Source organism: Montipora capricornis, chromosome 2 (genome assembly GCF_036669925.1).
Source record: "Montipora capricornis isolate CH-2021 chromosome 2, ASM3666992v2, whole genome shotgun sequence".
In the NCBI taxonomy this organism is placed as follows: Eukaryota; Metazoa; Cnidaria; class Anthozoa; order Scleractinia; family Acroporidae; genus Montipora; species Montipora capricornis.
The window spans coordinates 63,449,859-63,474,366 of record NC_090884.1 but is presented as its reverse complement, the minus strand read 5'-3'; the positions used below and the strand labels follow the sequence as shown (position 1 = coordinate 63,474,366).

The 24,508-nt window shown below is 40.7% G+C and overlaps 2 protein-coding genes across 2 annotated transcripts in view; one reads left to right on the top strand and one right to left on the bottom strand.

Annotated features, from left to right (window-relative positions):
* The window catches only part of LOC138030880 (alpha-glucosidase 2-like), a 350,924-nt gene that overhangs the window by 2,074 nt on the left and 324,342 nt on the right, over window positions 1–24,508 (top strand). The gene's annotated exons all lie outside the window — the stretch shown is intronic.
* On the bottom strand, window positions 9,550–11,558 carry LOC138030929 (uncharacterized protein F54H12.2-like). Its single transcript, XM_068878789.1, has one exon. It carries the CDS (start codon window positions 10,876–10,878, stop codon window positions 9,550–9,552), a length of 1,329 nt encoding a protein of 442 aa, XP_068734890.1. The 5' UTR covers window positions 10,879–11,558.

Here is a 24,508-nt window from a genome sequence, read left to right as displayed (position 1 = left end):
GGTATTACCAATCAAACGAACCAATCATATTGATTTGCATGTTTGTAAAAATATCAACCAATCCGAGCTGAGGGTCAGCATGAAAGTGAGATTCGGAGGTTTTCCTCTTCTCGCCTCTTCGGGGACTCGTCTTCACCGCTTCGCGGCTCTCTCAAAGCTCAAGAACATCCTCTCGAACCAGGGTACAAGGATGGAGGCGGCAGCCACTGGCACTGAGCCGTGCAACTAACAAACTTTACTTGTCTTGACCTTGTCCTAAATATCTGCTTCTAGCCTTGGCTACTGTAGCTTTGTGGCAGTACGCTACACTGTTCATTATCACCCTTGCAAGTCTTAAAAGTAGCTGAGTGAAAAGTCCTTTCACGGGAACACATGAGCCCAACACTGAAACAGAGCTGCTCCCAACTGTGTGACATCATAGCTCAGTTGGTAGAGCACTGCACGGGCATCGCAGAGGTCATGGGTTCGAATCCCGTTGGAGCCACCTGGAGATAATCGCCGAAATCGCCATATCACCAACATGGCTGGCCACCATGTATGGAACTGATTGACATACATTTGGCGATTTGACAAGAATTCGCCGAAATAGCCATATTCGCCAGATTCGCCAACATGACCTGCCACCATGTATAAAACTTATTTACATACATTTGGCGATTTGACAAGAATTTGCCAAAATCGCCATAATCGCCATATTCGCCAGATTCGCCAACATGGCTGGCCACCATGTATGAAACTGATTTACATACATTTGGCAATTTAACAAAATTTCGCCACAGTCGCCATATTTGGCCAAAATTGTCAAAATCGTCAAATTGTCGGCGATATTTTGTTATTTTGCCAATTTTGTTTATTGTATGCATTTCTGGACATAAGTGGCCACCTGAATGTTTTAGGTGTCTAGTATAAGAGGCAATTGCTTAATTGTCCAGATAAGTGCCAGGATCACTTATATGGACTGTTAGCTCGTAGCCTAATTCAGATTCAGATATGTGTGAGCTGACGGATTCCAGCAGTGGCCCTTCGTAACGAAGGGCTATTCTCGAAACGACAGCTCCCAAATACTTTCTTACGGCGGTCAATTAACGTTGTTGATAAAACCGAATGCTCACGTTTCACTCCCACATACGCAGCACCGCTGTTCCTTGTTAAAAACTATTCTGCTTTTGTTTTAAGTTACTGATGGTGAGGCTCTTGCGCATAATCAAAGGATTCAGATACTTGGAATTAGTATATCAACCTTGTCCTTCTAAACTCGCTGTAAAACCTGTTCAAAAGAGGGATCTGCGGCATTTCGATCAGCAATATATGCGGTCTGTGCACAACTGGCATACGAAACTTACAACTGTTCCATGAAGAGTACAAGGCTTCCCTAGAGACAGGGGTCTTTAACACTTAATAACCATCAGCGTTGCCATGAGTGGGACCCTTCTTGGTGGCAAAAGTCATAGTTGTAACCTGCCAAAAAACTAAGGCTCATCTTTGGATTCTAGCAGTGTGTCAATCACTGAAGGGATTTGTCTTCCCAAAACAGACGAACAAGGGCCTATGTACGGTATTGATAATGATCTTTCCATTCAAATGCAGCTGTTTTTTTTTTTGCTTCATTACCAAACTGGAGTAGTCTCGATCAGCTAGTGTTAGTTCCTTGGACACAATGAAATAGGCATTTCCCTTCCATCGCCTACATGGAAGAGGACTGCCCGCTATCTGTAACCCTACACATCACAGTAATATTACCCTGCAGGACCATGTGCAGTTGACTTGTAACGTCATTTAAACACTATTAGAAACATCAAGACTTTAATACAAAAATAAAATTATTAAACACATTCTAATAATACCCTGACTATACTATATATATATATATACTAGAGAATACCTATTATTGTTAAACGACCTATGGTTAAAAAAAATTGTTTTTTTCTTAGACGCCGTGTATAATCTCTATTACGTTAAAAACTCTCTACAACCCGTTTTATAGTCCTCTTAACAAGGTATTTCAAAGAACTGCCCCGCTTACTATCCTCAAAATGGTTTTTGGTGAAAGCTGAAATGAGCCCAACAAATTGCCCTGCTCCCAACTGAGTGGCTTCATAGCTCAGTTGGCCGAGCATTGCACAAGCATCGCAGTGGTCATGGGCTCGAATCTCGCTGAAGCCAACTGAATTTTCCAGGTGTCTATAAGAGAAAATTGCTTAAATTCCCATATAAGTGCGAGATAACTTCCCTCTTTCACACTTGAATTGTATCATTTACATTATGAAAGTGGGGTGTCACCGATATTAGAGAAATAACGCATCGGGTTTGTGTTAAAACGGAGAACGGGAGGATGCTACTCGTCACAAAAACATGAAAACTTGTCTCTCTCTGCTCTGAAAAGTTTCTTGATAGCTGCTGTAGATAGAAGGCAAGAAATTAGCAAAAGTCAAACAAGATTCGTCGATCTTTACAAATTTGTGCCTGTGGTTTGCCGTAAAGTCGCAAAGCCAAATCTCTCTACTGTCCAACCGAACCTCGTTTGAGGGTGTACCTCCCATGAGTCTCTATTAGCTTAGTTGGAGGCAGTGGGGCCCAGCGGCTAGGACGCTTGCCTTAAGATCTGGAGTTCCTGAGTTCAAGACTCGTTCTGACCACTCGTTGAATTTTGTTCCTGGTGGTCTTGGTGCAACTTCAAAGCTGCAATTGTAAAAAGCCAATTGGTTTGCCTATGGACAGTTGGGATTCTCAACAGTTGTTGTTGTTGTTGTTGTTCCGTTCTGTTGTTTCCTTGATTATGTTAATTGGCCCAAAGAAGCCCCTATGGGGAGTGATCGGTGCAGTATGTATTGCCTAGCTAATCGGGGCGGGTAGGAAAAATAAAAGTTTACAATCATAGGCGTTGACAATAAAGAGAACAGATACACGAAACATCAAATATCGTTGGTTGCTCTTCTCCAAAGAATCACTCGGGTTTTTTTTCAGAGTATCCCTGAGTCACCATTGAAAAAATCATTTCTTCATAAAGTGGAATGCTCTTGCAATTATTTACGAGAGGTCATTTCCAATACTCTGGAAAAAACTGAATATATAAAAACGGCCTTCAAGGAGTTACTTCTTACAGATTGAAAGGATACTTGCTTGAGTCTACCAGTTATGACCTAAGAGGGTTGGATCTACGGAAAAAAGACGTCATTTACTCAATAGCTTAAAATTTCAACGTGTAAACGCTGTTTATTATGTATGCAAAACACGAGTTAAAAAATCTGAATGCTGCTCATTAATTCAGTCGCGTTCAAACGCATTGAATTCTTCAACTAGTGAGTCATTTTTCCTCGATTCAGCTCTCTCAAGAATTCAAACTTAGTAATGGTGAACCATTAAATTGGAAAGTTCCAGTTAAACCAAACAATTGCCTTTCTGAAATTAAGGCTTAAAACTTGGGTCACTTTGGGTTTAGTTAACACAGTTATGAAATCCAAAGGAAAAAAAATCTGATTTTTTTATCATAGTACCACTTTAGAGGATCAAAGTGTTTTTTCCTCAAGGAGGGGTTTGTAAATCCTGCTCAATTTGTATAAATAAAGTAAGGAGAAAATTGGTTTGTTTCCCTTCGGAATTGAAGGGTTAAATGTTCACAGAGGCAAACTGGTGTGATCCGCAATATGAAAGTGTACAGATTATAAAATTCACAAATATACCAAAAGCAGAATATCTTCAAAAGTATCCTCGCAAAAAATTGTCGGCTTGACAGAAAGTCTTCCGTAAATTAGCCGCTTATTTCGAAAAAACTAATATAAGATACATTTTAAGGATAATGATGGATCTTAAAACGCGTCTTAAGCCAGCTTATTGTTGTGGATTGTTTTACTTATATTAATTGCAAATAACTATATTGTGAAACTAGAATAAGACTACCGATTAGATTAAGAGAAGAGAAGCTTATGTCTTAAAATCAGATTGTGTAAAATCAAATGCTTATGGATAAAAAGAATGAAGCTACATGAACGTAAAACGAAGCATCTGAACTCCAGGTATTAGGAACTGCAGATACTCTAGAGAACTTGAATTTTGGTGGATTTAACCACCCTTGCATTCCTGACGTTTTTCTGCACAATAATTAACAATTAGTATATACTAAAACTGTGGATAGCGTTGAACTTGCTCGCTGACTGGCTACTCAAACTCCGGATTTCCTTTGCTATTCACCTCCAAGCAATTGGCGCGGAATTTGCGACCAAAAATGTAATCTTTGCAGGAATCAATGAGGTAAAATCATCTTTTTGTGTTACATTATCTCATTGTTTTAGTATATACTAAAACAACTATTCCGTTTAGTCGTGGATATTTACCTCGCCGCTCGGTAAATATCCACCACTAGCCACCTCCACTTCGGTGAGTAGTTGCTAATTATTCCATGGGTGCTTATTGGATATGAGGTGATAATTGTTTTAGTATACTGTATATACTTCAAGATTAAAACATTAAGGTAACAATTTGTGTTGTTGTTACATAATCTTAAAACGCAAAATTATCGACGGCGAGAATTACGAGCTTTTGAACTTCAAAATTTCGTACCACTGAATACCACTGAATATGCTTATGCCTTAAACTTTGTGGTTTTCTTTGCAGCTTCCAGGACGGCATTGTCGAAACGTTGCTGTATTTCCGAGGGAGACACTTCTCCAAATCTGTTGTTTTCAGTCATTTTGCGGGTTACAAAACTTAAACTTCGCGCCGAAAATTTTTTTGACATATTGACACTTGGTGCACTGCTTTCCAAAACCTCGGTTATTCGCTGATACCTGGGATATCGCGAGCCAATCACAAACCCAAAAATGCAATAACCGAGGGTTGAGTATATACTAAGTATAAGTATTAAAACTTAATGCTGTTGCACAGCACTGGATTGTTGTTGAAAATATTCTGCAATATACCCAACTATATCATTCCTGCCCATGCTTTTAAGAGCACAACAAAGCTCTCCAATCTTCAAATCGTTCCTATTGGCAGCTGCCCATTCTAAAAGTCCTTCTGTTGGGCTCTTTAATTTTTCTGGCTTACAATCCATATAGACCTCATCTGGAATTCCTAACTCGGGTGACTTTGCCAGGTGCCTCCAATTTTTGACTACAGTGTTGGGGTTGTTCAAATGCACGCAGATACTCCTCATTATATCAGACTCTAATGGAATGACATCTTTCATCAACTTGTCTCTGCCCCCTTCCACTGCAAAATGAAAGAACCGTTTTGTTAAATAAGGTTGTGACTCGCCTGGCTCCTATGCCTTTGTTCATTGCCTCCTGACTCATACCACTGTCCGATTCTGCGCATGGCATTTAGCATTCACCTCATAGTGCTGTGGGATTGCTTTAGTCATCCAATCACATAGGAGCATCGACTAACCATCCATAAAAAGGCGGGAAGTACTTCCCTCAACACTATCGTCTCTTGTTGTCCATCTGTATTAGTTATTGTACAGAAAACGCACGAAACGAGTTCAAATATTCCACGATATTTGTACAGTTAATTATTTGGCCAGTAGAAAACAGGAGTAGTTGTATGGGCTTATTCAGACCAGATTTGACAGGTAGTCATCAAATGACGTCATCAATCAAAAGACAAAAGAAGGGGGCGTGCATAAATTAGGGGCATGTTGGGGCATGACGCAATGTGTCGGTTTTAACCCTAACACGTGAAAGAAGGGGGCGTGCATAATTTAGGGGCAAGTTGGGGCATGACGCAATGTCGGTTGTAACCTAACCCTAACACCTGAAACAACACGTGCATCCCAGGTCGTCGCATAAATTAGGGTTAGGTTAATGAGATGCTAGTCACGAACGTACATGAAGGTTTCTTTTATTGAGAAAGTAAGCGAGATGTGTTTGCTGTGCCTGTGTTCTGTTTCCACCCAGCCATCCGGGTGGTAACGCAAATATATAGCGAAAAGAACAATGGGAAAGACAGGGAGCCAATGAGGTCAAGGTGATGTCATCACGGACCAATGAGACACCGCTGACGTCAGTATACATTAACTTTCTGGGCTTGGGGTCACGTACCTAGAAAGTGAAGTGAGAACCCTATTGTTTTGAAGCGAGTCAAACAGAATTTTAAAACACATACACAAAAGGCTTTACACGCCTGGACAAGTCCACAAACGCTTTGTTCTTTTTTAAACTAAATTTGCATAGAGGCGATCGAAGCGTGAAGAAGGAAGAATATAGAAGAAAAAAAGTTGTTTTGTGTGGAAAAGAGGAGCATTCTCAACTCTTTCACGCTTTTTGAACAAACGTGAACTCCGTTGTTACAACCTTTTTTAAGGAAAGTTTTTCAACCTCGCGCTTGAATGAAACACGGGTAAATGCAATCTTTTTTATGTAAGAATACACAAAGACATCCTTCAGTGCACAGACACAAAGAAAGCCTACTCAACAGATTTGAATAAAACCTTTTCTGAAAACGCTTGAAAAAAACCTTTGGATTTTGAGAGGCGTTTTATACTGTGGTATGGTGAAGCGGGAGTTGGTTTCATATCGTATTTCAAAATACTTTTCACAATATTTGACGCAGTGAGCAAACAACAATATACATTTCAAACGCTTTATTAAAAGATACTCTAGTGACAAGTTGATATAAATGATTGTTCTTCGACTATTTGACTATCGTAACCTTAAACATGTTGCGTTGCGCTTAAACAAATACTGTGACTCTGATAATGCAGTTCTGTTCAGACGTACAGAATATGAAACATTCGAGACCGGACTAACTCGAACGATTTTATTTGCAGAATGCTATCGTTAAGTCAATAAAATACACACCAACAAGCATTTCATACGTTTTACTGAATTAACAGAGAACGCTTATCACAATGTGATATTTGTGAGAGTAGTTCTCTTTGTAATTCACTTGCATTCGCTGCATCCTGATTGTTCTATTATGCATGCACTGTTTCAACGCTTTTTGAGCGAAAATAAATCACACACGCGCAAATGAGAGAAGAAAAAAAAAATGTTGTAATTCACTTGCATTCGCTGCATCATTATTGTTCTATTATGTATGCACTATTTCAACGCGTTTAGAGCAACAATAAATAACACGCGTAAATGAGAGATGAAAAAAATGTAATTCACTTGCATTCGCTGCATCATAGTGTTCTATTATGCGTGCACTATTTTAATGCGTTTAGAGCAACAATAAATAACACACGTGTAAATGAGAGATGAAAAAAAAAATGTAATTCACTGGAGTACACTGTATCATTATTGTTCAGTAAGGTTCCCACTTTGTATTACTCCTTAATCGGGCAACCATAGGTGTTCTCGCCCTGTAGGACCTTTTAATAACTCTCTTCTCCGTGGAATCTGGGGGCGTTTCAAAGATCCAGGGATCTGTGTCCTTTTCGATAGGAGAAGGTGGTGTTTCTATCCTGACAGGAATTTTGGATGGACCAACGGGTGTGGTTGGAAGTTTCCTGTGTGCTGTCTTTTTGGGTTGTACCTCGGATATCGTTGGAGAATGGTTTGGAGTGGGCGCATTTGGAGTTGTTGTCGCTGTCCCTACAGGTTTCGTCTTCGTTTCGCTCTTCATTTGTTTTGACAAACCTTGGTACCGTTGTAATAGTTGATCCAATAAGGCCACTTTTTGATCTGCGGGCAAAGTAGAATCCGTAATATGTTTCATGTCTTGATCCAAGCGCGTCAAGGTCGTGAGTTGCGGAGGTGAAGTTAAGCGATGTTCTGTCTCAAGGCTTTGCAATAAGTGCTCTGGAACCAACATCATCTTTTGTACGTGTTTCATTTTAGCACTTTACCCAATAAATCCAAAGCGAACGGTGCAATCAAAGAGGCGAGAGCTGGCAGGAATCCTCCTTGCTGATTGAGAACTTCTTTTTTCTTCTTCAGACTAGGTGTCTTGCGAGTCAAATACAGGAGTTTCGACTTGTGTGGTTTCAAGCGTTTAAATGATGAACTTGGAACCATAATGTTCCCTTTAAGTAGATTAAGGGCGACTTCACTGATGGCTTCTATTTGTCCCTTACTAGCGTGAGATATCATCTCTTTCCGCTGTTTCCCTCTGCTTGTAAAACAAGTGCAGAGAAACGGTAAATGTTGATTGACTTTGGAAGCCTTGACGAGTTCTTGTTTTCTTCTCTCGGTAGCTTTTGAAATCTTTCTAGAACGCAAAGTCATGTCACCACCACTTTGATTGTTTACTGTCTCCTCGCGGTGCAACAATTGCAAAGCCATGGCGTTAAATGAAATCTACCGGAAAGGGTTCATCGGTTTTATAGATTTTCTTATCAACGTAAACAATGGGATATGAATGTGACTCTGGGAAGATCCTTGTTCGCAATCGTTGAATGTCCGGGGTTCGTGGATGTAAATCCATCATTAAGTATCCAAATGGTTGTGATGTAGCGTCTTGAAAACTCTCCCACACAAACGGAACGCGCCCAGAAAACGCCTGTTGTGCCAGTGTCCTCAACCCCAAAGTATCTCGAGGATTGTTAAAAGCAATGATGTAATGAGCATTAAGAGAAATGCTCCGGGAAAACTTTCCTGGGGGGAAAAGGTTTTGTGTCAAATAAATGCAGGTGACGTCACAATGATGGGACACTTTGGTGAACAAATCCAAAATGCGCTCGTCATCGCTACAGTTTCTCATGAGGTCATCTAACACGAGCAGACCAGGACGATGAGGGGGTGGAAATAAGGCGGGAATGTCGTCGGGAATACCCTCCATAAACGTGACTTCCTTTACCAATTCCTTAAAACAATCTTGCCATTGACCGTAGCAATACACGATCTTGCGAATGGGGCGTTCAAATAAACAATCTGCGTGTTGAAGTATTTGGCGCGTAAATGTTGTTTTTCCGCATTGGCTGGGGCCAGAAATGATAATACTGCTGGGGCACTTGAATTGAGACATGTTCACAAGACGAAGCTTCAACGATTTGTGTACACGAGATAGAATTCCCACCCCTTTTACTAGCAAATACACACAAAAACAGCAACATTTTGTTTACTTTTCAACATGATTTTATTGCTTATGGACACAGCGAAATGACTTACAACCTTGTTGAAAGCAATCATTAACTTGACGATACATGACTGAATTAAAATAAGCGTGTACACTCCGTTCAACTTGTGCATCGTTCCACTGAGAATCATATCGTTTAAATTTAGCTTGAACAGTGTTCATATCAACATTCCGTGCTCGCCGAATGAGATAAAACAGACAATAATCTCCACAAACATCCGAGTTCAGTCCTTGCAGTGGTTTGTCGTTATAATAGGTAACTTCCCGTAGAATGTAGGTATCCATGTTGTAAGTTTCAGGAGGAAATCCGTAGCTGTCAAAGAATTCACTTTCACGAGGCGATTCAAAGTACATAGCCACCCAATGTGTCCCAGGTTGGTCATGAGGGTCCGTATTCGCGATGAGTCCGGCTGGGTAGGTGTTGATGACAGGTAGCCTATCCCTTGGAAATACGCCTTGCATCAGAGGTGCTAACACAGGGTCAGAAAGACAGGCTTGCCATAGTTCTTGGGTCGTATGCATGACGATGAACTAAGAGCCTTGTGTCAAATCGTAGACCACGCGACGATTGCGATCAATTTCCAACTGATTCTGAAATTCTGCGTACACAATTAAATTCAGAACTGAGTTCGTCTGAGTTCCAAATTTCAGGTACAGGTTCACGTTACCCGTTCGATGAGGTATCAGATGATCGGGATGTCCACTTCCTGCCGGTGTCAAATCAAAACGGAACAAACCGTATCCGTTCTCCCAATCCACTCTATCAATGTCAAGCCCGTGCCCACAATTCATGTCTCCACTTCCTGAAAACAGCGTGTTGTAACCATCGATCTTTTTTCCACCCGTCAGATCCAGCGCAGAATAAGGCATTTCTTCTCCATTTACAGTCAGCCGAATGTCTTGCAGGTCAAACAGCTCAAAGTTGAAAGGATTTCTTGCAAGGTTTCCGTTGAAGGCATCGTTTCGCACGAGCCCAAAAATGATGCACTGAGGAATGAAACCGTGGAATAGATCTGTCTCAGTGTGATTTAAGACTCCTTGAGGGATGATCCTTGCCTGCGTAGGGGTTCTGGTTAGGGTATAGATGGCTGGTAGCGCTGCGCTCCCTTTGTGACCTTGCATGATCTGTACATGTTCTAGTTTCACACTGTCTGCAACACGCACTGTGCGTATGCGAAGCGTACTCGACATGACCTTTAGTTTGCAGTTGTTTGGAGTCTCCCCAGCCATGAGAACAAAAGCATCGTTGTTCAGATCCACTTTGACTTTGATCTCCAAACCGTCAAGCAACAACTTGTCAATATTAAACACGTCACAAAGAGGTACTCCGACCAACCCAACTTCTGCGCCGTTGTTAGTAAATGTGGCTCTTCTATTCAGACCCTCATTACTTTCTGCTGTATTATCTACTTCATTCATGTGTCCAGCAGTGTCTTTGTAATACAGAGCTTTGGTTAAGTACGATTTCTTGGCCTGTTCCGTAAAGTTCAATAAGGTCTTGATGTAAGCATTGTATGCTTGAGTGTCTGACTGTTCTGTTACCAGCGTTTCGTTGATCTTGATGGTAAACTGTTTGATGATGGAATGAAGGGCGTTGTTGACCAGAGTGTACTTCTTACCATCCCCTGTGGGCGATCCATCTTGTTTGGTAATCTTTACTACCAATCGCAGCTCTGTCTTGTTAATGTCAATGTAGTCAGCTAACGGTTTGATGACAAACTCGATGGGATTAGTTCCCGTTTGAACCGGTTCGTAATCGATCCATTTGCTGCTAACAATCGACACATCTGTCACAGGTACATCAAACAATTGTAAACTTGAATTCGCACCAGGGGCTGAGAGAGGGTGAGCTGATGCCATCTTTAATCAAAAATAGTCTTGAACGTTGAACGAGATGTTCTCCTTTTCTTGGTCTGTCCTTCACTGTGCCGCTTTGACGTATACGCGCGCTTATATACTCTTTTTCCTCGACCTTGCTGTGTAATGTCATCAATGACCCCTGTGAGTAAATTTTTTCCAGCAGCTTTCGCTCTTGTCTTGGCAGCTTTCTTTAAAGGTTGACCATTGATCACGTCTTGGACAAGTTGCATTCCCGTTTCCAATCCAGTATCGAGCATTCGTTTTCCCACTTTTTTTGCTGTTGTTTTGAGAAAGGGAGTTGCTGAACGGAACAAGGACCGAAACATTCCACCTAAGCCGTTGCCCCCTTGACCATAAGGGTGTGTTCCTCCGTAGATACTAATGTCTCCTCCTTTACCGTGCTGCCTATAGGGTACAACATGTCGTCCATATGGGTAATATCGGTGGTTCATAGGTAATAACATGTTGTTATAGAATATCACGACGCCGAAAATGCAGGGTCACGCGTACGGCTCCAGAAGCAAATGGTATCAATTGACCTGTGTCTCCCCTTATATTGATCGCCACGTATGAAAACACAGTTGTACGGAGTCTATGGTAGGAGGGCACCTTGACCTCTTCTGTGATCATGTTCCCCGGCTGACCACGAGGAACAAGCATCCGAAGTAAGTTCGCTTGAGCATCTCCCACTACTTGAGACTCGATTAAATCGGAATACACGTAGATGGTTTGAAAAGCGTCTCTCGAGAGCAATCCCCATACCAGTTCGTCTTTTCTGACAAGTGTTGTCGTTGTCCTCGCAAGAAGGACGCTGTGATCATCATTCTGTTGGACAAAGCCTCCGATTTGGTACAGCTGAGGAATATTATACTGATGGTTTAAGTACCCCAAGGCGCGAGCTAATGTCTTTGGTAGAATCACATACCAACCGGCTGGTAACTTCAACTCAAAGTAATCTTGTGCTTTCTCGTAAATGTAAAAACACTCGTTTCCTTCCAGACTCGTAATGGTCTTGTCACTCTTCAAATAAATGTCTCTCAATCGATTGTGTAGTCCCTTCGTCATACCGTGAATGACATCTTTGACCGTACGGTAAATGCCACTTGGTACAGGGATGTTCAATTTCCAGGGTTCAGGACCAGTCTTACAAAGCAAAGTGTAGGACAATTGATTCTCACCTACGTTTTGCCAGGTGTAAGGGTAAATGATGCGTGTCATGGCCACCTCCCAGTCTTCACTTAGGTGTAGTTGACTTGGTAACTGCATCTTAAAATCGGCCGCCTTGTTTTCTGGATATTGAGTCAGACTTGCATCACTGGTCAGCACCATGTAAAAACTGTTGGTCATGTTGATCGACGGCGGAAATGTAAAACGACGCTGACGATACCGTCTAAAAATGCCGGCGTTTGACCGTATCCACTCGTTAAATATATTTCAATGGTCTGAAATATCTTTGTCCGCAAAGGTAGGTACACAATATGTTCTCTTTCTTCAAGGAGTGTTTCTCGAAAACTGCCCAGAGGTACCATCTCATGTAGGAGAGGTAAGCGCTTGTCACCCACCTGCCACGGTTCCACGAGATTGGTTTGAACTTGAACCAGTCTCTGCTTACACGAACAAAGCGACAGCGAAGGAGGAAAGATGTAAATACCCGGATATGTGATGGATGTGCCGGATGGTAAGATGAACCAATCATGACCATATTTTCTTTCTAAGGTGAGTGCAGCATTCAAACGAACGCTGGGTGTAAGAGTGTTGTTTTCGTTTATCCATCCCAACGCGCGAGCTGTAGACAATGTGATCAGAAGTCCTTCAGTTTGCGAGTTTAACGTTACATTCCATTCGTCGTCCACTGTGATTTCAATCTTAGATGGTGGGTCAGCGATGTTCAGGCATTGTAACATTCCTTCTGTGACATCTAAGGCTGTATAATACTTGCCCTCGGGTAATACAAACGGTGTGGAGTCACCTCGACGATCCAGCATGATGTGAGAATGTTTGCAGTCATTTGTAATGTCAAACATTGAGAGCGGATACACGATATGATGCAATCCTACTTCCCAATCTTCTTCATCTTTCAGATGGATTTGTCGAGGTAGCGCTACGCGAAAGGAGGACTTGGAATTGTTTAGAAATAAATTACTGCTTGCATTACTGGGAAGTGTCACGTAAAAGTCGCTATCTTGAATCATGTTTGTTGTAAAGCGACCAACTGGTTATGCGGAATCCAACTGTCGTATTTCTTTGGCCAACCTTTCCAATGTACCAACACCTCCTTATTCGCTCCTCGTCCCCTGCGTTTTAAAATTGTTTCAATACGAAACAGGTGTTTTTCCGTTTCTATCACTTTCTGTAACTCAAATTCGTAAAAAGTGCCTTGAATCCAGTCACCGTCTGCTTCCTTTAGGCGATACACGGGTGGGTCGCGCGGAAGTCTCTGAGCAACAGTGAAAGTTTCCTCCGTCCAGGATGGTAAGTAACCTTTTTCAAAGATGCGTTTATGCTTACTGATCTTGACTTGATCTCCCACTTTGAATTTATACTTTGTCGGCTTTTTGAACAGATTTCTATACAAATTGTTCCAGACCTCTGATGCGTTATTCTCGTTGACATCCGCTGGTCTCATTTTGATGCTACGGTGCACGCTTTGATTGTAATTCCCATTGACTAAATCGTCCAGTTGGTCCAAATAATGGTACGAGCTGCTGGTAGTGAACATACGCCACATAAGTTGCTTCAAAGTGCGGTTGAATCTTTCAACCACTTGGGCCTTGGTTTCGTTGTAGGTTACAAAATGATGTACATTCTCCTTTTTGAGAAAGGTTTGAAACGTTTTGTTCTTAAATTCGGTTCCGGCATCTGTTTGCAACTTCTCAGGTTTGCGACCTTCCTGGAAAATGCTTTCAAAGGCCACCACCAACGAGGCTCCTGTTTTCGATTTCAAAGGCACCACCCACGCGTATTTGGAAAGGACATCGATACAAGTCAGTAAATACTTGTATCCTTGATTCCACTGACTCAAATGTTGCAAATCAACCGAGTCCGCCTGCCATTGCGAATCTATATCAAACACAATTACTCGGTTACGACGAAAGTGTTTTCTTGCAGGTTTGTGTAGGGTATAGCCAGGTTGTTGGCGGAGCCAATCGAGTACTTGCGTGCGTTTCAAACCATACCGACGCGCCGCACGATACAGTTTGTCGACTCCCCCTAAAGCGGATGGTCGATCCACTTCATAATACAATTTCTGTAATAGTTGGTTCGTCTGATTTAGGGTCCGCGTTTTCTGTTTCTTCTTCTTTTGCATTTTCTTCTTCGTGATTGTCGGTGACATCTTTCAATTCGATGTGAACCTCGCTACCGCAACACGCAACTAAACATCGCATTCTCTGACATATGTCACTTAAAGAAACTGTAGGCGATGAGCTTCCACACACGCGGCTTGCAGCACTACCCATGGTGTTAAACAAATGATTAGATCTTCTTCATTCGCAGACTTTTTGTAACAATTTGCCAAACCATCCACCAGAAAGAAGGATAATGTATCGAGTACGTGACACATAAGACTTTGTGGAATGTATATTGTTCGGTAAATGTAGCGTGTCATTGTTCCATGTAGTAATAAAAACTCAACAAGCGACCGGGGTTCATTGGATGTAACTCCTTTACAAGTTCTAACCATTGCTCGCGAGGTGTGCTGTGAAAGATGTGTCCTGCAAAACAACTCCGAGCGCAAACCCGAACCAAGACAAAGTACACTCTATCCATGTTAACGAGTCTACTGAAAAACGGGCACTGCACGTATTCCTTTATAGCACTTTTTGTGAATTCAGTCACTCACTAACACGGTTAACACTTGTGCGTGTGTGATTTATTTTCGCTCTAAAAACATTGAAACAGTGCATGCATAATATTGCTTGACCGGTACATGTGCATCTTTATTGTACATAGGGTGCGCTTTCAAAAGAACTTTTTATTTACTTTTTTTGGATTAAGATTTGATTAAAGAAAATCTATCTCTCGCAAATATAACATTGTGATAAGCGTTCTCTGTTAAGCAGCGAACTCAAGTGAATAATGTGTGTGATTTATTTTCGCTCTAAAAGCGTTGAAACAGTGCATGCATAATACAACAATAATGATACAGCGAATGCAAATGAATCACATTTTTTCATCTCTCATTTACGCGTGCGTTATTTATTGTTGCTCTAAACGCGTTGAAATAGTGCATGCATAATAGAACACTAATGATGCAGCGAATGCAAGTGAATTACAACATTTTTTTTTCTTTTCTCCTTTTCTCGTTCGTGAATTTATTTAGCTCAGAAATCGTTGAAACAGTGCATGCATAATAGAACACTAATGATGCAGCGAATGCAAGTGAATTACAAAGAGAACTACTCTCACAAATATCACATTGTGATAAGCGTTCTCTGTTAATTCGGTAAAACGCTTGAAATGTTTGTTGGTGTGTATTTATTGACTTAACAACTATAATCTTTGTTGTACATAGGGTGCGTTTTCAAAACAACTTTTTTCGGATTAAGGTTTGTTTAAAGAGAACTATCTCTCGCAAATATCACATTGTGGTAAGCGTTCTCTGTTAATTCGGTAAAACGCTTGAAATGTTTTTTGGTGTGTATTTATTGACTTAACGATAGCGTTCTGCAAATAAAATTCGTTCGAGCTAGTCCGGTCTCGAATGTTTCATATTCTGTATGTCTGAACAGAACTGCGTTATCAGAGTCACAGTATTTGTTTAAGCGCAACGCAACATGTTTAAGGTTACGATAGTCAAATAGTCGAAGAACAATCATTTATATCAACTTGTCACTAGAGTATCTTTTAATAAAGCGTTTGAAATGTATATTGTTGTTTGCTCACTGCGTCAAATGTTGTGAAAAGTATTTTGAAATACGATATGAAACCAACTCCCGCTTCACCATACCACAGTATAAAACGCCTCTCAAAATCCAAAGGTTTTTTTCAAGCGTTTTCAGAAAAGGTTTTATTCAAATCTGTTGAGTAGGCTTTCTTTGTGTCTGTGCACTGAAGGATGTCTTTGTGTATTCTTACATAAAAAAGATTGCATTTACCCGTGTTTCATTCAAGCGCGAGGTTGAAAAACTTTCCTTAAAAAAGGTTGTAACAACGGAGTTCACGTTTGTTCAAAAAGCGTGAAAGAGTTGAGAATGCTCCTCTTTTCCACACAAAACAACTTTTTTTCTTCTATATTCTTCCTTCTTCACGCTTCGATCGCCTCTATGCAAATTTAGTTTAAAAAAGAACAAAGCGTTTGTGGACTTGTCCAGGCGTGTAAAGCCTTTTGTGTATGTGTTTTAAAATTCTGTTTGACTCGCTTCAAAACAATAGGGTTCTCACTTCACTTTCTAGGTACGTGACCCCAAGCCCAGAAAGTTAATGTATACTGACGTCAGCGGTGTCTCATTGGTCCGTGATGACATCACCTTGACCTCATTGGCTCCCTGTCTTTCCCATTGTTCTTTTCGCTATATATTTGCGTTACCACCCGGATGGCTGGGTGGAAACAGAACACAGGCACAGCAAACACATCTCGCTTACTTTCTCAATAAAAGAAACCTTCATGTACGTTCGTGACTAGCATCTCATTAACCTAACCCTAATTTATGCGACGACCTGGGATGCACGTGTTGTTTCAGGTGTTAGGGTTAGGTTACAACCGACATTGCGTCATGCCCCAACTTGCCCCTAAATTATGCACGCCCCCTTCTTTCACGTGTTAGGGTTAAAACCGACACATTGCGTCATGCCCCAACATGCCCCTAATTTATGCACGCCCCCTTCTTTTGTCTTTTGATTGATGACGTCATTTGATGACTACCTGTCAAATCCGGTCTGAATAAGCGCATACAACTACTAACAGGTTTGGCTAGTTGAGGTGCTGAGGTTTACCCCACGTACAAATCTGTCACACGTTCTCGGTTGTTTACGATATTCACTTACTAAAAATATAGTGCGAAAAAGCTAGATAATAAATTAGCTAATTGGACGATTAAGTGTTATAAAATATAGTGTTATACTTAGTTTCGCAGTGACAATACCTTGTCTAGTTATTTATTTAAAATTCTGTGGAGTTGCTTTAGTTACCCAACATCACCTCATATTTTTGTTACACTTTGTTTCTCAGTGACAATGATAACTTTCCAACACAGCGGGCATAAATACCTTTTTTAGTTACGTGGGATGCGTAGGCAGACCACGCAGACATTTTGTGCCAGTTTCGTCGTCATCGTAGTCTCATATGGCAATTTTGTTTGTCACTGAAGTTAAGCTCTGGTGGCCGGGGTTTACTACTCAGATGGGTGATCTTCTGTGAAATCGGTGTTGTTGGCTATTTTTCTGGTCGTCTTTTTTCGATTTTATTCCTGTACTTTAAGGCACCAATGTGACGCTGGAATTGCCAAACAGTGCGGCTAGCTGATCAGCCACAGTTCCTCTTTCTAAACGTGCTCATTTGTCGGAGAAAACCTTTTAAGTAACGATTTCATTCTCACAGAGCCGTGACATAGTGAAGTATTTGAATGATTGAAAAGAGATTGATTTGTTCCGTTCATTGCTTTAGTTTCGTGTTTTCAACTGTGAATAATTTACATCCCAGTCGAGTGTGACAAGCTTCGCAATCTTTGTATTTATCCTAACGAAAAGAAAACGATATTTTTTAAGTTTCACTGTTTTGCATTTTGTACGCTTGACTGTTTTATTTGCCTTCGATGATTCACACAGTATTAAACTATTTGATAAAGTGGACAGAAGCTTTTTCTTTGAGAGCGGCAAGCCTTAAAGGTAAGGAGAAATTATTTTTGCTATTACCAGATCCTGCTTCGTTCTCGTGTTTTCCACTGTGAACATTATTTTGCATACACCGAATACTTCAATAGAAGTATTTTGTATAGAACGAATACTCTAATATTTCTTGGGAACCAGTCTGTCCAGTCGTTTTGACGTAAAAATAAAATAAGAAAATAGCCTTCAACGACCAAACAAAGTAAAAAAATGAAATCAAGTTCGAATTAGCAATCGCCTTCGCATTCACGGGGACTTCGCAGCGGTCCCCCATCCAAGTACTAACTCCGTTCGCAGGGGCTTAACTTTAGCTGACCAACGAATGTGATCTTTGTGTTGAACTTAATCAGGCGTTTTCCATTTACCAAGAAATTCCGGAAATTCCGGTTGGGATTTAAATGGAACACTCGTTTTTTTCGTTCCACTGGAAAATTTCCGGAATAACTGGAACTTCTGAAAAGGTAGTCCTATTTTCCCGTTGGAAACTTTCCGATGGAAATGTGTGTTCTCCATTTACAACTTTTGAAAGGTCTTACCACTTCCAGGCTATTCACTGTGATTTGTAATAAATTTTTCGGATAATTAAGAATTGATCTTGCAATTTGTGGATGAACAGAATTAAGGAAGCAAGTAAAACTGTGGGATTTGAATAAAGTATCTTTCAAATAAATAAATAAATAAATAAATAATGCCGTATCCTGATAACCCCTAATAGCACTTCGTTGTTTGCATTTGCAAATTTAGTAACCTTAATAATAAGAGTTTTTACAACAAACAACTTTAAGTTAAATTACAGATTTATCTTTCTGGTAATCTCTCGCCATTTTTCAAAGTTTACCTGTAGTTGAAGTTTACTGTAACTGGCAATTTGTGTTAAATGCTTGTGCATCCCACGGATACGCCCTTATAGGCGTCTTGTTATTATTAAAGCCTGGTTTTCGCTAGCGACGCAAGGACAAGAGCGCTTATTTCACCGTAGCCTTGGATCGTGCTCCACCACAGTTGGGGTTATGGAACGAAAAGGAACTTAGCGAGGCATCGCAAAGGCCATGGGTTCAAACCCCGTTGAAGTCCTGAATTTTTCAGGCTTCTTTACGCAATTGCAAAAATTGCGTTCATAACTGCGAGGTTCATAGCTTCACTTGAAATCGTAATTAAGTAAAGTACGATCGTCCGGGTGAGTGTACTCCTGAGAAGGAATGTTTGAGATGACATTGACTGACGTTTTCACAACCTGAGCGGAAGTCATCTTCAGAGTCAGATTTGTGTAACGTCAGTAGATACTATAAGACCTCCGGTCGTAGATGTCATTGGTCAACGTATTCGTGATGTTATTGGTCGACTGTCAGTTGAGCCTACATGTAATTGGCTGGGAAGACTAAACAGTGAATGTTGCGTTTCGATCCGTCTGTAGGTCTACGGTCTATACGTGTATCGTAGAATACGTTATGCAGTACTGTGATAGAGTAAATCAGTGTGTTGTTTTTCTGTTGATGACGTCGATGAGTCGTTTGTAGGGTGCGGGAAGTTGTACGAAGTTGGTGTCTGTTCAAAGTTAGTAAACCAGCTTTCCAGTACGATCCGTTGGTAGTAGTTAGTGCTGTAGGTAACACATGCAGCAGAGTCCCAGTCGATTCTGTGGTTTGTATGTAGACGGTGTTATTGTTGATGTCACCGTTCCTCGTCGCTCGTCAGTGTTCAGTCAGCCTAATAGTACCTAATAGTACCGGGGTACTCACAATCAGAATTTACACAAACATCTAAACTTCATTTCGTGTTTACTACCAAGCCTTTTTTGGTACCATTTCATGATAGCAAACATGACACTCACCTTCAACAAATGGTCTTAGGATTCTCAAAACATCCATTCTCTTTAAATCGTTTTCAATCACTTCATGAAAGGTCCCAATTGTCAAGTGTGGTTTTTCGGTATATAGGTACTCCATGAGAACTTGCGTTGACTGCCCATATTCAATCTCCTCTAAGCGTTCCGAAGAGACTCCAAACTCTGTTCCCAGATGAAGCCAGCACTTAAGCCTGGTTTTCACTAGCGACGCAAGCACAAGCGCAAGCGCAAGCGCAAGCACAAGAGCGCTTATTTCACCGTGAAAACAGGCTCGACGCAAGCGCAAGCACAAGCGCAAGCATAAGCACAAGGATCAAAATTTTTCCTTTTCCTTGTGCTTGCGCTTATGCTTGCGTTCGCTTGCGTTGCATGAAAACGGAGCACAGCATAAGCAGAACACAAGCGTTGTGTTTTGTCCAATGGCAAACACTCGTTCCAGATTCCCCTCCTAGTGCAGGTTTTCGCAAGGCAACAAAATGGCAGAACGGGGAAGCTTGAGCTTTGACGAAACGTTTGCAGAAGTAGTACGCAACTACCGTGTACTGTATGACAAGGAATGCAAAGATTTCAAGGACAAAAACAAAAAATTACAAGCCTGGGAAAAAGTGGCGAACGAAATGGGAATGACGAAAGGTAAAGTTCAGTGACAAAGTTGTTGCTCAATTTAAGCTTAAACCTATGTATTATTACTATAATAGCTACCGCAAGTGGAGCACCGTATACAGTTACATCTTGAAAATGATCTTCTTTTGTGAGTTTAGTTATCTTGATTACCATCATAGTAAGAGAAAAAAGCTTGCTCAAATATGAGCAGTGTGGTGTGATTCAAAGCCCACTGAATTTCATATGTCAAGCACACAAAAACATATACTTAACAATTGTTCCTCGCGCCCGAATGGGCTCTGAGTCAATAGCCCATGAGGCCGAATGTCGAGACAAAACATCTTTCGCTAGTTAAAGCTAGACTTTAATTGTTCTTTTGGTTTTCAAAGCCGGCGCTTTTCGCTACTAGTGGGCTATAACAAATAGCCTACTAGTAGCTCAACCAATGAGAACGCAGCATTGATCATATACCTTCTTGAGCTGGCATCATCATGTCCAGGTATGCAAACAGCCTTTTCACCACCCACCATGAGCAAACTTTGTTCACTCCGCAGATGATGCACAAACATATTTCAGAAACATGAGGAACAAATATAGCCGGGAGAAGAAGAAACTTGGTAAAGCTAAGGTATCAGGAGCAGGCCAGGATGATGTGACAGAAGTAAAGAAAGATTTGTCTGGAATGTATCCATACTTGCAGTGGTTAGAACCATACATTGTTGAACGAAAAACAAAATCAAATTTTGGAGGTTTTGCGGCAGACAGTGAATGTTGTGAAATATCTGATTCTGACAATGAAAGCAGTGCAAGCATGTCTCGAAGCATTACTCCAGATGGGGGACTTTCAAGTGATGCTTCCCAGCCTGAGTTGGTGCAGTCTAGCATGCCCAAAGCACAGAAGGCATCACGGAAGTTCCATAAACAAACAAATGAGTGAAAGAAAAAGAAATCTGGCTGTGAAAAGGCAGAACTTGGGGCTAGCATTGCAAAACAAGGCCAAGTTGTGGAGAAAGAAAAAGATAAAGATGACATCTTTGGTACTTTAATTGCTTCGCAACTTCGGCAGCTTCCTCCTGATAAGAAGATATGGGTCAAGATGCAAATCTCAAATATGGTGTATGAGCAAATGATGCACTCAATTGGTGGAGTTTCCCAATACCAAACGTACCCTTCTTACCATGCAGAAACATCAGGCAACCCATTTCGTGATCCCAAGGCTCCATTTGGTCCCTTTTCATAGAACTAATAAAGGACACTAAAAATGATTGGTTTCTTATCCTGCATATCTCTGTCTCCATGTTATGGGAGACAAAGTGGGTGTGTTTCTTATGCTATTTGACATGATAAAGCTAAATAGCTCTATTTTGTTTAGGTAAAAATAGTGTTGCATTGCCAAGGTGATGGCAGATTTCAAGCAGGGTTTAAAATCTTCTTTGATATCTTTACAAGAGCAGGGTTATCATCACCTCAGTCTGGGTCATATTCTCTGTCCTTGAAGCTTAAAAATGTTTGTTAATATTTTCATATTGCTACAATTTATCTCACAGGGGTAAAAAAAAAAAAATTCAAGGGGGAGTTTTCCAGGTTGATGTTTGTATGATGATAAGAATATTTCTTTTTAGGAAAATAGTGTGGTTGCCTGTAATGGGTGTACAATTTCACCCGATGCCAGGTTTGTACAATGTTTTCAAAAGTAGATCTATGTCTAGGAGCATAATTTTATTTCCCTCTGTTACCTACCTTAAGTACAATAAATTCAATTACAGTTGAAGCAGCTCAAGTGTAGCCCCCATGATTCTATTAATGACTGGAATAATTGAAATTTGAGTACAAAAATAGTTTTGGCACAAGACAGTTGTGTGAGAAATACAGGATTGCATTAAAAGGGACCATTAGCAACTCAAGCGGTTGTAATAAATAAAGTATTCAAATCACTGAATTAAATTTCTGTTACAAATGTTGAGCTTTAGTTTAATTTACAGTATCAAGAGTCTCAAATCAGCTCTATTTTACGTTTATAGCCACTTAGCTTGTCCACCACCACTTGTAACCTAACACTGCCTTGCTCACAAGGGTGATGTTCTGAGACAATGCATTCAAATCTCAAATGATAGATCATTAATAGAATCTGTGGGGGTATGCTTGACCTGGGTTGGCTGTGATAAAAGAAACTAAATGGTAACCAATGTGAAGGAAAAAGTAATAGAAACCCATGTTTTGCCACAAAGACCTTGACTTTCAGGACAAGCACTTTTTGTTATTGTTCATTGCTAAATGTCAACGCAAGCCTGTACAAGAAGCCAATTGTAACACAAAAAAATTACTGTATTCAAGAATGATGTATGATAAATGTTGTGTTCCTGGACTATACTTGTATGTACAGTATTTTTGTTACCATAAATACCAAAACGTATAGTATAGTGTTACTTTACTTGTACTGCTAGTAACGTAAAGGTATAAACTAAGTTGCAAGTGGACCAGTACTTCTCACGTGTGCCCACTGCCATGACACTGCACCTTGCTCGGAATTCAGGAAATCAGTCAATGCCTTCCGGATCTGAATTGCATTAAGGGTATAGCGGGAACCTCTCACCCTATTTAACCCATCTAGGGCTCCTCTCTCTGTAGTAGATACCATACTTCTCCATTCCCCAGGCTTGATGTTTCCTGATCTATCCATACTATCAACAAACCCAGATGGGCAATATAAAGCTGTTTCTGTTTGCCTCAGATAGTTGTGAAGGCACACAGCTGCTTCAATAATAAGTTGCACAGTTTTAGGAGAGGCAGAAATAGGACCCTTAAACACCCTCCACCTTGCTCTTAAAATTCCAAACACATTCTCTATCACCCGCCTCGCCCTGGAGAGTCTATAGTTAAATATTTGCATGGGTTCTGTCAAGGATTTTCCTGGGTAAGGTCGCTGAAGCCATGGTTTTAATCCAAAGGCTTCATCCCCTACCAAGAAGTAGGGCAAAAGGGGAAGATCACACCCTTCCAAATGTTCAGGCTTTGGGAAATTAATGGAGCCATCATCAATGGCTTTACCCATCTCTGAATGTGACAAGACACCACTGTCATTGTTGCTTCCGCAGTCTCCAATATCCACCAGGGTGAAATTATAATGGGCATCACATACTGCCATTAATACAAGACTAAAAAATCTCTTATAGTTGTAGAACAAGGATCCACTGTTGTTTGGGCACTGCATATTAACATGTTTGCCATCAATAGCTCCAACGCAGTGTGGTAAATTCCAAAGTTCCTCAAAGTCCTTTGAAATTGCTTGCCAGTCATCTGGTGAACTAGGTGGTTTTAAATAAATCTCCCCCAAAGCTTTCCAAATTGCACTGCATGTCTCCCTCAGAATATGGCTAACAGTGGTTCTTCCTAGCCGAAAGCTGAAAGCTAATGACTGTTGGTCATCTCCACTAGCCAGGAAACGCAATGTCAAGGTTAAACGTTCTGCTTCTGAAATTGGTTCCCTCATTCTGGTGGACTTCTTTGAAATTAGTGGACCAACCAATGAGAGAAGGTGCTCAAACCTGTCTGGACTCATACGTAAATAAATACCTAGAAAGTTGATTGACAAACCACAAAAAGAACACAAATTTACGATAACAACAAGTTTAATTCTCTCACTTTGCTTAGTTAAATACATTCGTTAGATATAAAAATAAAATGGGAGAGCACTGGCTGCCTAGAATAACTGATAAGTTAATAATGATACACAGTCAGTTTATACATATGTTTACTACTAGTTTAGGCCGGCACACACAATAGACAAACATGAGGACTGATATAGAGGATGATAATTTTACATTACCATCAATAGTATTCCAGACAGATGGACCTTGAAAACGGATGTGACATTTGCCCTAATTGTTTCTAGCATAAGGAACGTGGTAAGAGTGTTTTGCTGCAAATCTAGTATTATAATAATTATTATGAACACTCGTTACCTTGGTAAAAAAAAAAAAGAATGGTATGCAGCAGACTGCATATTATTATGAAATTTGCACAGAAAAATCGCAATTTGAAATAAAGCAAAATCAAAATACTTAATTAATCCAAGAGATTGCACGCACACCTGAAATAGAATTCACGATCTGTCAGCCGTAGCTCTTTTACAAGGTTATGAAAGTCCCCCTGGGTCTTTCTCTCCTTAAAGATGTCTCTAATCCAGAAGCGTTTCTTTCTTCTCGTTGCCGATTGCCTTCTTCGCCTTCTACGCCGCAGGAGCAGAAGAAACAACAAGATCTGTTGATTGAGCCTGCTAGCCGCCATATTGGATTGGCTATAAATGAGCATGGAACTAGCGCGTCCTTCGACTGCGTTCTCGGCTTCCGTTCTCTG